Source organism: Patagioenas fasciata, chromosome Z (genome assembly GCF_037038585.1).
Source record: "Patagioenas fasciata isolate bPatFas1 chromosome Z, bPatFas1.hap1, whole genome shotgun sequence".
Classification (NCBI taxonomy): Eukaryota; Metazoa; Chordata; class Aves; order Columbiformes; family Columbidae; genus Patagioenas; species Patagioenas fasciata.
The window spans coordinates 71154325-71170070 of NC_092560.1; the positions used below are offsets into that span (position 1 = coordinate 71154325).

Sequence of the window (15746 nt, forward strand, 5' to 3'; positions counted from 1 at the left end):
CTGACTGCACAGTCCGTGTTTCACCTGCTGAAGGCAGACCATGCAAGTAGGCATCGATGAAAAATGCACAGACACATCCAAGTAGTTTCCATCTTAAAGAAGAGTCAGCTAAGATTTGGGAACAGTAGGCATGTAAGTATGCTGAATTATAGCCCTCATGTTTAAAGACTGCTTCAAAGAATCACGTCTTTGTAACAGTCACACATTGACCCTGTAAACCAAGAAGGCGCCCACCTAGGTGATCTATAATGATTAAGACAAGAATAAAAATATAACAAAGACAAAGTAGAAAAGATCCTGCACTTCCTGAGAAGCACCATGGACACACAAGTTCAAATACAAGTCAAGTGAGAATTAATTTTCAAATGCCAGAACAAACATCTACGTTCAAGAAAGTGTATGACGTATGGACCTAGTTGATCAGACAGTCAATTCAATGCAGAACGTGTCCTGGTATCATGTATTATCACATTGCAGTACTATTGCCAATGAAATTATGAGTTAATTAGAAGTGGGACCGTGCGCAACACAAATTAACGATCACTAATACTAGATAGACTATCACATCCACAGTTTAGGATTTGTTTCAACTTTATTAGAAAGGCAGACTATTAGACAAGATAGGTGGGTTTAAGTACAACTTTAGATTCCTGTGCTTTGCTTCCTTAGTTTAAAATCCACTTTACTCCTCAAAAACCTTGTGTTCCAAGACTCAAGCTTTTGCTCTTCCCTAACAATGCAGTATACTAAGAATGAACCAATGCAGAGATGTTTATAAATAGGTTTCAAAATATTTCCAGATTTCAGAAAGTTTCATTTATTGTAAGCTTTATCTTCTGACAGAAAAAAACAGGGAAAAGAATACACTTTTCCATTCCAATTTTGCTGAGTACACTTCCTGTGAAAATTTCATGTTTGAAAAGGTCATTTAGTTAATGGTCTAGTCAATTCTGTCCAAAGAACATTTCCTATATTAATAGAAAGATATGCCTCCAATAAATAAATTAAAAACTCCAAACTTTTCCCTCAATTTTTGTTCCACATAAGGTTATGCTACTTTATGTAAATGAAGTAGAGGTCTTATTTACTTTATTAGCACAAAACACACCTCAGTACATGATTTCTTTTCTTAGGTGTTTAAAAGCTCTTTGGTATTTTTTTTTCTTTTTTATTGCCATAGCGTCACCTGTCCTCCATACTACTGCATTTTCTGATGACCATCACCTAATTAATGTCTTTTTCTCCTTAAGTTACTGAAATGGGCATTGCTTTGCTCTCACAGACCAGAAAAAGCATTTGCCTCAGGCTGCAACTGTTTTTGTTTCTAGCAAGAAAATTCAAGAGGATCTTCCTGAGTGTCCAAAATAATTCAAAAACCAGCTTTGACCCAGTTTTATCTACAGATCTTGTCTAAGTTATTTTTATAAATGCTACTAGTCTTCCACTTGCATTAAGAGACTTTTTGAACAAAACCTGTGCAGAACTCTCCAGATCATTAGGAAAAAATATATCACAATCTAAAACAAGTTTGCAGCTTTGGTATATGCAATTATTACAAATCCATGCTGGCAGATGGGACTTCCTAAAGCCCACATCAGCTTTGACGGGCTTGTTATTTGTGAAGCGACACAATTTTTGCAGGCAAAATAAAACAGGACAAGAACTAAGACACATTTGCTGGTATAGTTATTGAGCTTGCAGCTTCTCATTGAAAACCAAGCTCTACAGCTCAGGACCCTTAAATACTTCTTCATCTGCCTCAAACCCAGCTCATAAAAATCCTCGAAGATATCCACAGCTAATTTCTTCCATTAAATTCTGAAATATAGCAATGGTCTGTCTTCCATTACAAAGAACAGTTTTCTGAATCCCCTGGGTACCGCCAGCGTTGATAAACTAAACTCATTCCTCAGTCAGCCTTATGGGTAGAATTACGTGTGGGAGCAGGCTTTGAGAAATGGTGATACTTTTGGCTATTTATGCACCTGATCACAGTTGTTGGCAGCATTAAGGTATTCACAATATTTACAGAAAATATAAAGAAAATCATTTTTAAGAACACAAAATAAATACTTGCTTTGTTACACTTCCTTGTGGAAGAGAAGCTCAAAGATGTCATGCCAAGCTGCTAAAACATTATTATGAAGTATTTTCAGTGTTTATTTCCATCTGCTTTGTTGTTGTTCAGGGTCCATTTTATAAATGCTGTGAACTATTGTGTTATCAAACAAACCCATGGAAAAAATAAATGCCACACCCAGCACTGTTTCAACTATTTTTCTCAAAGCAGAGTTCACTATTCAAGCACATAATAGCTAGTAGCTTTCATCAAAGCAACCTTCAATACTCCATGACCCTTGTTTTGTCTCTCAATCTCTGGGAAAGGTCTAACTTTTTTCTATAAGTTCTTAGGAGTAATACGGTTAATTCTTAACTCTTTTTTCCCCCTAGTGTATCCCCTTAATCTTGTACATTTCTTCATTAGGTAGAAAACATATAGTTTAACACAACACACTAACTAAATAGAAATATTGTGTTTTAAATGTTTACTAAATTGAAGCTCTAATGCTTCGTGATTCTGGTAACAGGCAATGCTGGCAGCATTAATGAACTTTTAAGAAATTCATATTAAACTGTTCGCTTGTCATCCAAATAGTAAACATCATGATTTATCAACAGTTTTGCAGCCTGTGAAAAGTACACATTGTTTTCAGTAGGAATGCCATACCTAAATAAACCACTGTTTCTTAAGACCTCAAAATACAAAATGTGTTAGCTGTCCAGAAACAGAGGTTCCAAATGTGTTCTCTCAGAACAGACAAGGATCAAAAAAATCCTAAATTAATGTCTCCATTTGACATTCATGATCTTAGACTTTCCCATGACTGGAGTTACCAGGAGCCTTGAGACATTTTTTTTCTTCACAGGAGAATAAAGCAAAATAGGCTTCAGCAGCTCCAAGAAGCAACAGACCAACCTTTTTTTCTGGATTTGGTAGAAGAAGGAAAAGGAGTATTAATTTTATATCTGTCCTTTTCTGAATCTTATCTGTGGAAGTACCATTTAAATAAAATGACTTACACTATTATGCTTAATATCAAAAGGACAAGTGGAACAAAAGTCAAATGATTTACTCTATGTGCAAGAGCCAATGATCATAGAATCATAGAATGTCCTGAGTCGGAAGGGACTCACAAGCATCATCAAGTCCAGTTCCTGTCCCTGCATGTGATAACCCCACAGTTCACTCCATGTGTCTGAGGGCATTGTCCAGTCTCTTCTTGAGCACTGTCAGGCTTGGGGCTGTGACACCTCCCTGGGGAGCCTGTTCCAGTGCTCCACCACCCTCTGGGTGAAGAACTTTTTCCTGATGTCCAACCTGAACCTACCCAAATCAACAGCAATCATGGATAAAAACATTGTACAGTACTTCTGTTGTCATTTAATCCAAAGAGCCAATTGATCATAGGCACAGATTTTATGAAGTTTTTAAAATAGCAGGCTACTTCTAGCCCCTCCATAAAGGTTGAATTTATCGGACAGATAACAAAAGGAGACAGGAAGTATTTTTATGGGCTTGTGTTTTCCAGAGTCCAAGTTGTAGATGCTTTCACTGGTACATTTAGAAGACAACTTGCATATGACAATTCCTCTTTGCCAAATCTTCTCTGCCTACTTGTGTGTTGCAGTTGGAAATCATGTTCTTGTTTATGCAGACTGTGAAAGATGGATCAAACTAGCACAACAGTTAAAAGACGACCCAGCACTTCTCTCATACTGAATAATGGCACAGCATATGTAATAATTGCCATCTGTAAACCATTGTTTCACTGCAGGGCTAAGGAGCCAAACTTTCCATTTTTGTCTGTATTATAATAAAGGGGAAATCAACATTTTTATCGAAGATTTAAGAACAATTTTAAAATTAAGAGGAACAACTTAATAAATTACCAACAGGCACTAACAATTACACCAGAAAAAAAAAAAAAAAGAAAAAAATCATCTAGAATTGGCTGTTGATCCCATTTTTTTGGACAATGCAACACAGCTGAGTCTTCTCATTTGGCCTTCAAGGCACCTTCTGGGTAAACTGTGTAGTGGGCAAAAATTAACACAGGGACACACACAGTTAGTTCCTCACATATGAGAAGAGGGCATAGTAATTCCAGCCTGGCCTTGAATGTCTCCAGAGATAGGGCATCACCACCTCTCTGGACAACTTGTTCCAGTGTTTCACCACCCTCACTGTAAAAATTTCTTCCTCATGCCTAGCCTGAATCTTTCCTCCTTTAGTTTAAAAACATTACTTCTTGTCCTATCACAACAGGCCTCACTAAAAGTTCTGTCCCCATCTTTTCATAAGCCCCCTTTAGGTAGAAAGATGGCAATAAGGTCTCCTCAGAGCCTTCTCTTCTCCAGGCTGAACAACACCCGCTTCCTCAGCCTGTCCTCACAGGAGGTGTGCTCCAACACTTCCATCATCTTTGTGGCCTCCTCTGGCCCCTCTCCAACAGGTCCATGTCCTTCCTGTACTGAGGGCTGCAGAGCTGGACACAGGACTCCAGGTGGGGTATCACCAGAGTGGAGTAGATGAGCAGAATCACTTCCCTCCACCTGCTGGCCAGGTTCCTTTTAATGCAGACCAGGATATGATTTGCCTTCTGAGCTGGAAGCACACATTGTTGGCTTATGTTCAAGCTTTCACCCACTAGTACCCCCAAGTCCTTCTCCATAGGGCTGCTCTAAATCCCTTCATCCCCCAGCCTGCAGGGATCTTGGGTGTTGCCCTGACCCAAGTGTAGGATCTTGCACTTGATTTTGTTGAATCTCATGAAGTTCACACAGATCCACTCCTCAAGCCTGTACAGCTCTCTCTGAATGCTAGAAATCATTCAGACAATACATTAAATTCTGACCTGAAGTCTGACCAGTTATTGCATATCCTGCCAGTTCTCTTTCTGTTTTTGAATGTTCTACATTTAAGTGACTATTTTTTCACTTCAAATTACAAGATTTGCAACTGGATGTTTGTGGCTATTTTTCTTATGCTGGATGGAGGAAAACAAATAATTAATACAATTTCTTCAAATACTGTATTACTAAAAAATGTAAACTAAAAACCAAGCTAAAATTTTAAAAAATACTTAAAGTGAAATCATAAGAACTAGGTGATAAAGCCAACAAGTTATTTAGGTAGCAGTTTATTTAAAAAGAGCCATTGTAAATAAGTCCATAAATGAAGTTTAAAAAAACCTCACAAAGCATTACTGCCTGAAAGAAACATTACTTGTACTAGAAAAGCAGTATTAAACTGAAGAAGTCCCTGTATATGACTACTTCAGGTGACAGAAATGAGCCACCAGAGGGAGCCCATATAATCCGGTATAAAGGACATCATTGTACAAAGAGAAATTTCAGATATGCCGATGAGAAGAAAATAATTGCCTGTATCTAGAAAACTTTACCATAAATTGTTTATAGTCAATGCGATAAAACAGTCCTTCTCAGTACTTCATTTCACATTCATTCTTATTTTTACAGATACAACAAATAAGTAAATTCTGCTAAGAACTATAATTAGAATATATTGAAATAAACTAAAAAAACTTACGCATTACCTTTTTAGTTTACTTTGTTCTCTAAATTCAGTGTTTCAGAAAGCAGCCCACCACCTAACTTAGTATGCCAGCCCACAAATAATATGAAAGGGAGAAGGCCTACATAGTCACAAGAGATTTTGAAGTATTTCCTTCAAAGGCATTTAGGCCTGGAATTGTAAGCAACAGTGACAGCTGTAAGACTGTTTTTCTATGATTTCTTTCCCACACTGGATGTTTCCACTTCATTCTCAGAAGGATGATACCTCACTTTAACTTCCAAATCTTCCTAATTCTCAAAGTTATGTGATTCTAAGTTAATGAAATGAATATAATAGAAGCAGTAACCATAACTAACATCACTACTGGTCTGTGTTTCTAGTCTCCTATCTTGGACACGTCATAATTCTTGTTCGATTTGCCTGTGCTTTCCCTCTGACTGCTTTACAAAGTTGATATCAATACAATAAATTGACACTGTAAAACAAAATTGAAGGTGCGTACCTTTCCACACTAAACGCACTACCTTTCCTTAGAATATTTCAGTATTAAAAGAGATGAAGAAATGAAATTTGCTATGATAAATGCTTTTATTTGGCCCTAGAGAATACTAAGACGATTTGAAGAACTCGGTAAAGCAGTAAATAACTACAGAGTGTGTATAACTTCTCCCACTAAATGAAAAAGTGAAGTGTTATTTTTTCACAAATACTATGTTATCTAGCAAAAAAACACACTAATAACATGGATGACTTGAAGTGCACAGTGCTCTAGGTTACAGTAGCAAGTGTCTTTTTAACTCAGAGACTCAGTATCCTAAATTCAAGAGGGAGATCCCCAGCCGAAACATCTCAGCAGCAGCTAGTAAAATAGGTATGAACACTGAATTTGCATGTATCTTTGTCACGATTTCAGATCAACTGAACTTGAACCCCTGAAAGTCATGCTTTTTATTTCTTAATCCTTACTGAAAAATTGCAAAATACATAGGAAACATTTGAAATATGTTCCATATACAATCTTACCTCGGCCTACTCTGTATCAGCATTGGTAGATCACAGCAAGAATGCAAAATGTTTAAAACTCCTCACAGAGGGTTTATAAGAACTCTAGTAACCATATTTAACAATTTAATATAAATTCTCAAGGTTTACTCTGTTATGTACATCCTTGCTCTGAAAAAAACCCTTTGTGCTTCTATGCTAGGAGACAGAGATGCGAGTCGGGACTGATGTTGCTAAATAAAAATAGAAAAAAGTACTACTGAATTCTTGTATTCACATACCCAGTGACTGTGCATTCATGCCCAAATATTAAGGTGAAGTCTTGTTTTCTACAACGCTAATTACACAGTACTGCGAGATTGTCTTTTTATACTAGCTCAGGAAAGTCTTATGCATCACAACCAGCATGCAGTACTTTCAGGAACTAATACTCAATTTGCTGCTTAGTAAAGAACATTCTACATACAATCTCTTAAAATGCATAATTTTGTAAGCTAATAAAATAAACTGATGCAACTGTTCCAACAGTTCAATAAGGAAGTTTATAGAGACATTTGTTCTGAATGTATCAATGAATTTATATTAACTAAGGTTTTGACATACAATTTAAGCAGAAACACATAGCAGACAATGCATAGTTTGTGTAAGGAGATTTCACATGAAGGTCTACGTAGGGGGACTCAGTTACAAATTGCGATGCTTCAGAACACAAATACTACACATACATAAAAAATTGTGCATTAATCAATTTCTATGAATCATTAACAACAAAACTAATGAATTCTCAGAATTTGAAATTGCAAGTACATTAAAAACATAACACATTAATAAACAGGCTTTCAACCTTTTATTAGGAGTGGAAATCTACAGTTTTAAAATTAACATTTCCTACTCTGTTATTTTTTATCTCTTACCGGGTCTTTCCTTGCCAGTTCCTTTCGACTCAGCAAATTTCTGTATTAAACTCTCAACTGTAGTATTTGTCATATTATTAATGAACTCTTCATGCACCTTCAAATAAAAAACAAAACACCACACCACACACAAAAGGAATTTAAAAACCAGCAATCAAAATAACATAATTAACTTTAAAAAGTGGTTTTCTCTATAGTTGAAGTTCAAAGTACTTCCCTCTAAAATGTATTACAGAGCTTCCAAAAATCAACAGGCATTTTATCAAGGAAATATTATAGCTTCTTTCCTTTTGTAACAGGAAGTGTGTGTACAATACAGATATAAAGAATGAAAGAATACAGCTTGATGGTCAGTTTAGGATTCACTTCCATTTCTTCCATCAAAACAACCTGTGTATATATCACTTTATGAATTTATCAGCAACATGCCCCACTAGCATGTCAGGAAGACAAGCAGTCTCCTAAGTTAAGGGTGTGAACTGCTACTACTGCATTATCACAGCACCCACCTGCTTGAGTAAAAGCATTACTGTTGTGACATTTTTGATTCGATAAAGAAACAACCACATGCTGTTAGTAACAAGTTTTTCCAAGACGGCAGTATGTATAAACTTTAGAAACAAATAGCATTACTTTCGTAACCATCATCCATTAGCAGAAAACCTCAAAACTGAGGAAAATAGCAATTCAAATCAAATGTACACAAATAAAACTAAACTTCAAAACATCTAAAAACTAAGGACTACTTATAAGGATTATTAATTAAACCAACTTACATCTAAAGAAATCACATAGTATAAGCTTCTGTTATGGACAAAGTGTATAAAAAATTTGGAAATTTTCAGAGCAATATAATTCGGAGTTTTAGTCCAAAGTAAAAGTATCCCGATAACATGTTAAATGAGTGCTAATTTAATATCTAAGAACATAAATTTGAAATACACTAAAAATTCTGCAAATTGTGAAAACACTTCACTTTCTGTTAAGAAAAAATTGATTGAAGCTTTGTAAAATCTGTGATACTGAACTTAAAAATGCAACAAGAAGCCATAAAAATTTGAGCTTATGTTGACTTAACCATAATTCGAAAGATATGATTTTGTAATTACCAGAAACACAGTAAGAAATGTTCCATTTAATAGATAAAAAAAATTGTTTACTTGTATTATGCTAGATATGATAATATAAAAAATTACCTCTCCTATTTGTGAATGAATTTCTTTTATGGTATTTGAAAATGATTCTATAATTTCTTTCATACGAAAAAGGTGTGTTTCTTCAATGTCTTGAAATTTCTGTAAACAAATACAAGCAATAAACCATAATGAAAATATTTCTTCAAATACTAAACCTTATATTTTAATAATTAAATTCACTAAATGGGAAAACCACACAATTATATTTTACAGATCATGACCATTGTAATTACCATGTTCAAGAAAAGAAGCTATGAAATAGCTATTTTAAAATAGCGTATTTCCTTTTAGAAGCATTATTCATTTTTTTACTTTTTAAATTTTTATCTACCTTGATTTTTCAGAATATCTGACCTATTTCTACCAAAAGAAAATAAAGTTACAGGGTTTAAAACAAACAAACAAACAACCAACAACAACAACTCTATTCTCTATTACTGAAGAGTCTTGTCTTTTCATCTAAACCCAGAAATCTTATTTCTGGATCTGTTTTGCACTTCCTTCTTAGCACCATCTCCTGCTCACAATATACACATGCTTTCTCTTTTTCTAGTTAAATCTATACCCTTTTTTGCTTTAAATATGATTCATTTGTTTGATCTTTAAACTCACCATCTATAATCTTCGCAATTTGTTCCATTTTGACAAGACTTCCAGCTGGCAGCCATTTTAAAATAACTTGCAATGTTTTCAATGACCCCTTCCTAGCCAAAGATCAGAACTAAAAGTGTGCTCACCCTCTCCAACAGTCAACCGTAATTGTCTTCAAACCTTTACTCCTGCTCTCTCCTAGTTCTCTTCCTATTTCTGTAACTGCCATTTCTGTAACACATTCCAAGTGTGTTCAAACTTTGGAGTACCACTTAATCCTCTCTCTAACACGTAGAGAGTTCTCTGAAGACCATCTCTCCACACTTAACACCTCTTGCTACTCTGATTCACAAACACAACTCCATACAGACAAGTCAAATATCTCTTAACTTCTAAACTCTCAGTCTCTCTTTTCCCCTACTCACATACCTCCCTAGCCATGAATCAAGCAGATTAATTTTTCTTTTCTCCAGCAGCCTCCCTCTTAATTATAGAGGATATGGTCATCCTTCGCAGCCTACTTTATGATGTTACTTCTTATGGACTGCCTTATTACATAAACAATATTATTTTGCTTTCAAAACTATCTATGGTCCATATCTATATCTGCTCTCAGTTACTATCGGATACATGTACAAAATGTTACCTTCCAATGTGTGCCTTTTTCCACTACCTAATTTTAACAAAAGCAACTTCAGAGACTATGCCAATGATGTTTCCTTCCTGTTTGATTTGAGCTCCCCACAAAACTCTGCAAAACATAGGTACCAGTCTCCTTTAAACTCTTTACAACACGTATCAAAACACTTGGCCATTTGGAGATTTTTTTGTCTCTTATGTTAGTGGAAAGCATCCCCCACCCCAATTGTTTCCTTATTTCTTGCTTATTGTTTTATAGTTTGATTTAAACTATAAAGATTAAAAGTCTTTGAAGTAGAGTCATCTTCGCCTTGTACAACAGATAATAAAAAGAGGTTGTGATCAAAGTATAAAGCTAGGTACCATAATACAACCACATTATCCATATTGCAAACATAATCATTAACCAAATTGCTTACTTTCACTTTTGAAAGAGCAGCCCATTTTAAAAACATGTATGAAAATGAATCTGTAGCATTGATGACCCAACAAATGTGAGTCACTTCTTAGTGTACCTACAGTACAAATGAAAAAATCATCAACAGGATCTTTAGCTGTCCAACTCAGTATAGACATTTTAAGTAAGGAGTATTCCTTTTTGTAAGTCTGTGCTTTCCTGCAAGTTTTACAGTGTCTTTTAAAAATGAAGTATTACTCATTTTTGAACTTTATTTATATGCAGACTGCTCCAGAACAAAATCATTCAAATTCAACTCTACTCAGTTCTAAATAAGACAGAAAACTTTCAGAGAATAATTTAGCACTTTCAGCTATTTGAGCCATTCCAAGAATTGACTGTGCTATGTGATTTTTTAAAAAAATTTCTCACAAGATGGAAAATTGGGCAAATAAGCAACTGCATAGCAATAGCATAATACAACTATAGCTTTACTCAGAAAAATCTTTCAATGTGAGGAATTTCTGTCAAATCTGATTTCAAAACAGCAGTTAACTATATTTTCCTACTTCTTTGATCACAATAAAACCTTCCATGTTTATCGCAGCAAAACCCATAACTAGCAGTTTGAGATTGGGAAGACAATATGTTTCAAAATTTAACCTCTCAAATAATATATTATGAGTCCCTTCATTTTGATAACTTCAGGTAAGATAGTAAATAACAAAAAAAGTAAAAAGACATAAAATCTATGCAACAAGATCAGTTTAAGAAGAGAGAATAGCTAAGTGAGGACATTACTGCATGATTACCTAGTATAATGCCACAGCAATTCAAGACGTTTGTCCTCAAAAAAGTACTGTGTGAACAGTGTAAGACAAATTTAAGATAAGCCAACTGATTTTGCACTGAAACAGCTGAGAATTCTCACACTTGTCATTGATTTTGTTTCCAGAACTAGTGTATTTCAAGTAAAATGTGCTGTAAATTGAGATAATCTAGGCTGTGCCTCATATAGAAGTGGGCTTCTGTATATTCAAAAGTGTTGTTATTTTTCCTATCAAAGAATCCTAAAAGTAGCCCCTCGCAACTAAACTGTAGGTGCAGCTACATCATCATTCTTAAAGCAACTTCCATAGATGTGACATACTAGCAGGAGGGCAATTTTCATTTCCAGTGTGGATAGAAGCAGAAAGTTTCCAAGTGTCCATTATCATGTCACGTGAAAATTTAAAGGAATTAAATTCAGATTACTGTGATTTGTAGTGAGAGGTAACTTTGCACCATTTTTGTATTGGGAAAAAACCCAACTCAAACAAAGTGATCCTAACTGCACCTGCCTCCCCCCCGCCCCAAACAAACAAACAAACAAATCCCAAAGCAGCCCAAAGGTTCGATGAGTTTTTATTCCAGCTGTAACATCTGATACAGTAAAATGATTTGTTCTCTCTCTCTCTACATATCTCAGCCTGGTTTAAATATCCAATACCTACCTAACAACACAAATAAGAAAGCTGAACAAATAGCACCTTCATATTCTGTCTCTATATACAAAATAAGGTGTTATAATTATTTTCTCGACCTTTGTTGTCACGGGCTGTTCAAATGGATTTTTTTTTTTAGTACATGACAAAAAGCCCAGCTAATCTGCTTGCTGAAAGCCCCTACATTTTTCTTCACGAATTCACTGACAATAAAATCTATTTCAAACACTCTTCATGTTTATCTTCTGTCAGTTCTAGACAAGAACTCCTTTTCATTACTCACATCTTCATTGCTCACTGGAGACAAGTTTACACTGCAATTTAACAAGGCCAGCTTACTAAAGTCATAGTTATTTTTTTCTTATTTTTTCAGAGAGCAGTAAGTCAACTGCTATAGATACCATCTCTTTCTTGTAAGGCACAGGTGTCAAACATCCAACCCGGCACTTTGTTCCCACCCCATGCGGGTGTGCACATCGCGCTGCAGAAGAGCGGAGTTTGAATGAGTTTGACACCCCCCTCCTACTGGGTTATTATTGCAATGAAGTTATAGTAGAGAAAGCACCTTTTGGGATTTCTCTGTGCGCAGAACAAATGAGCCTTGCAGAAGAGAGCACAACATAGTTTTTAAAGTAACTTCATTCTGTTTGTTTGTTTTTCTCAGAGGTATTTATCATTTTACCAGCTGTATATTGCGTTGTTACGTGATGCCAGTGTTTCCCTCTTCTGCTTGTGCTAACAGGAATATCTCAAGTTGCTCAAGTGAGGTGTGAAGGAGTAGTATGCTGTATTTCTATGGTATTTCTGATTAGAAGATGTGTCCATGTGTAACATTCTGGAAGATGAGGAGGGTCAGAGAGGAGAGAAGTACAGGAAAAGCCAAAGGCTACGTAAAAGTACTTCAATGTTTTATCCCTTTTCAGTTAATATGTAAATGCCATTACTGAGTGGAAAATACTGCGTTTCCACTAGTGCTAATGAAACTGGTAAAACTAGTGCTATTGAGTTGCGATGGAGTGGAAAGAAGCCATTTCTGATTCTATTCTGTAAGACTTTTATTTTCCTGTTCCTCTCAAAACCAGTTTCATATTTAGTAGATTATTACAAATATATGCTCTTGCTAATTAAAACCAACTCCAGCATTCAAAAATGCAAGACTTGAATCTATTTGATTTAGTTTATAGAGACCTTTTAAAGCGGGACAGTTTAAACATAATTTTAGGACTGTCCTAAAATTACATTCAGCCTTCTGAAGGCAACTGCAAGGCTGATGTGGCCCCGGTGAAAATGAGTTTGACATCCCTGTTCTAAGGTAACAAATCGACAGCAGACAGCTTTTGTGAGACGAAGATTTAATGCAACCTGACTGAACTTGCTCTGCAGTGCATCAGAAGTAAGTGGATCTATTTCAGTGGGGGTTCAGTAACTTCCAGAGCAAGGTAAATAAAAAACAGGGCAGAAACTTCTTGATCCAAATGAGCTGCACTTGTACATGACTTAAGACAAATAAATGAAAAAGATCGGTATTTTTTCTGAAATTACTTGATTTCTTTGTAGGAAAACTTGGGGTCTACAGCAAAAGTCAGGCTGTGCTACAATTTGTACAAATCACAAAATGGTGGAGTTACTGGAATGCTTATGCAGAAAATACAACAGTTAAATTAACAGGAACACTGCAAAAAGTTATCATTTGGGGTAGCAGGAGAAGGTGTTCATGTCAGTTTCATTCCGCCTACACTTATTTCTGGAAACTCTCCAGGAGGAATGTCACACTTCAATGATTCTTTTCTTGCAATTATATTATACTTGTTTCCAAAATTGTTTAAAGATACATATTAGTTAAATTTTAAAAGGTTGCCTATTCCCCAAATTCTCAAGTGATTGTAACCACACATGCCAGTCCTAATCCAAATCAAGTTGCCTAGAGATAACTGATATACAAATATTTTAACTTACAGTAGACACACACAATGCTAAGGCAACAGACATAAATATGTAAGGTGGACACATACACATGTCAGTTCAGGCCAATGTCACATAAAACTAGCTTAAAGATGCAATTCTCTACCCTTGGTACCACATTGCCTCTGTCTTTGTGTCAGCACAAACACTTGTGTGATCTCTTAATAAATCAGACTGCAGGTCTCTTCTGGGTTAAAGTCAACCTTCTTTCATACACTAGTTTTAGTGGAATTAGTTCTACAAGACAGTTCCTTGCACAAATACGTGACAAAGGAAGAAGCATGGAAATAGGACAGCTGCTACTTTGACAGCAATACTAACTTAAAACATGTCTTGAAAACACATCTTCGCACATCAGAGATAAGAGAGAAGTACAACAGATCTTATGATCAAGACCACGGTACCCATACTTTTTCTTGTTGAACTTTTATTTTTTAATAAAGCCTGCAATCATCACTGCTTCACACCATACAATGGAAAAAAGGCATTTAAAAGGCACTTTTTTTTTTTAAAGAGGAAAAATAATGTACATAACTCAAACTGAAAAGCATAAGAACTGCAGCTCCCTCAACCAGAACTTGGCCAGGATACTGCACAAAAAGATGCCTTCTGCAAAGTCTTCAAGGAAAAGCTGTCAAGACTCCTAATGTAATGGTCATGTTAAAGACGAATTTTCCAGTAGCGTGCCTGGGCACTTAATTGCAAATGTCTGCACAGGGGGGTGGAAGATTTCTGGTATGTGATACATGTGGTAACCTTTCTCTCATAGCTGTGTTGAATATCTATTTGGAGATGAACTAGATCAAATTCTAATGAAGTTCTCAAAGTAGGAATGCAGTTTACAGTTTAGGAGAGGCAAGCTTCTAACATATCAGCTTACACAATCCCCATGCTGTGAAATCCATATCACCAAGGAGTTAAGGAAAACCCTAGCACTTTCCCACTTGAATTAAAAACACAAGTATGACTGTATCTCCCTAATATCTGCATCTATGCCCAATAATTAATCTTTGAAACTAATGACGAGAGGAAGGAATTTTCAACAAAAATACAATTCCCATCTTGTAAAAGTTTTACCAAAGCAAGAAACTTATACAAATACGTATGCCAACCAGTCCTCAACTATTACTACTAAAAGCAGAATTGATGAAGTTTGATTTTTGAAATCTGGGGCAATGGAAAATGCTCTGTTATCAATAGATCTGAAAGAGAAACCTTAAAATGTAACAAACAGCAGCATATGCAATCATACAGAGAACTGGATATACTCTGGAATACAGATTAAAAGTCTTCCAAAAAAACCAAACAACATAAATTTGAACAGACGTAAGGACTTTTCACAACCTCAGGTAAAACCTGGGAAGAGAGTTACACATTATAAAGTGTAATTCAAATATTTTGCTGGAATGATAATGAAAAAACCATGATAGATCCCAGTATTAAAACTCCTATGAATGAATTCTGAATGTACAGCGATTCACAAGAATTCTCACATTATCACAATGCATCTGCAATACTTCCAGAAGTCCATTTCGTTTTCTTCCTAAAATTTTATTCTAAAAGTCTTTCGAGAGTGACAATGTTCAACTGTGTCATTCAAGGACAGTCCCATCACAACATAAGTGGGCAGTGTTTGCACCTCAAACATATTACTTCTGACATTATCATTCATATCAGTTTCCACAGAAGATCATTCTATGTTGAAACCATTTTTCAAAAGCTTTGGTTTCAGATGTCTTCAAAGATGCAATAGCACTTATTAATCTATTGTAAAGGTAATTCATTTACTATAAGCCTTACCTGTGCAGTTTCTGTCATTTTTTGTTCAAAATCAGTTTTAAATGCAGCATATTTCTCCACATATAGTTTATAGGTATCTGTAGCTTTCTTTGTTTTAACTGCTGCCTGTAGATCAGTAGAAAAAAAGAAAAGTGTCAAATGTCACACATACAATCTGATCCA

The 15746-nt window shown here is 35.5% G+C and overlaps 1 protein-coding gene across 5 annotated transcripts in view; it reads right to left on the reverse strand.

Moving 5' to 3' along the window:
- FCHO2 (FCH and mu domain containing endocytic adaptor 2) overlaps nucleotides 1–15746 on the reverse strand; it is a 96710-nt gene that overhangs the window by 58401 nt on the left and 22563 nt on the right. For all 5 annotated transcript variants that reach the window (XM_071802368.1, XM_071802369.1, XM_071802367.1 and 2 more), the window contains exons 6-8: nucleotides 15585–15689; nucleotides 8712–8810; nucleotides 7516–7612 (exon numbers count right to left, since the gene is read on the reverse strand). In XM_071802368.1, the coding sequence (XP_071658469.1) occupies nucleotides 7516–7612; nucleotides 8712–8810; nucleotides 15585–15689 (301 nt within the window). The remainder of the gene's footprint in view (nucleotides 1–7515; nucleotides 7613–8711; nucleotides 8811–15584; nucleotides 15690–15746) is intronic.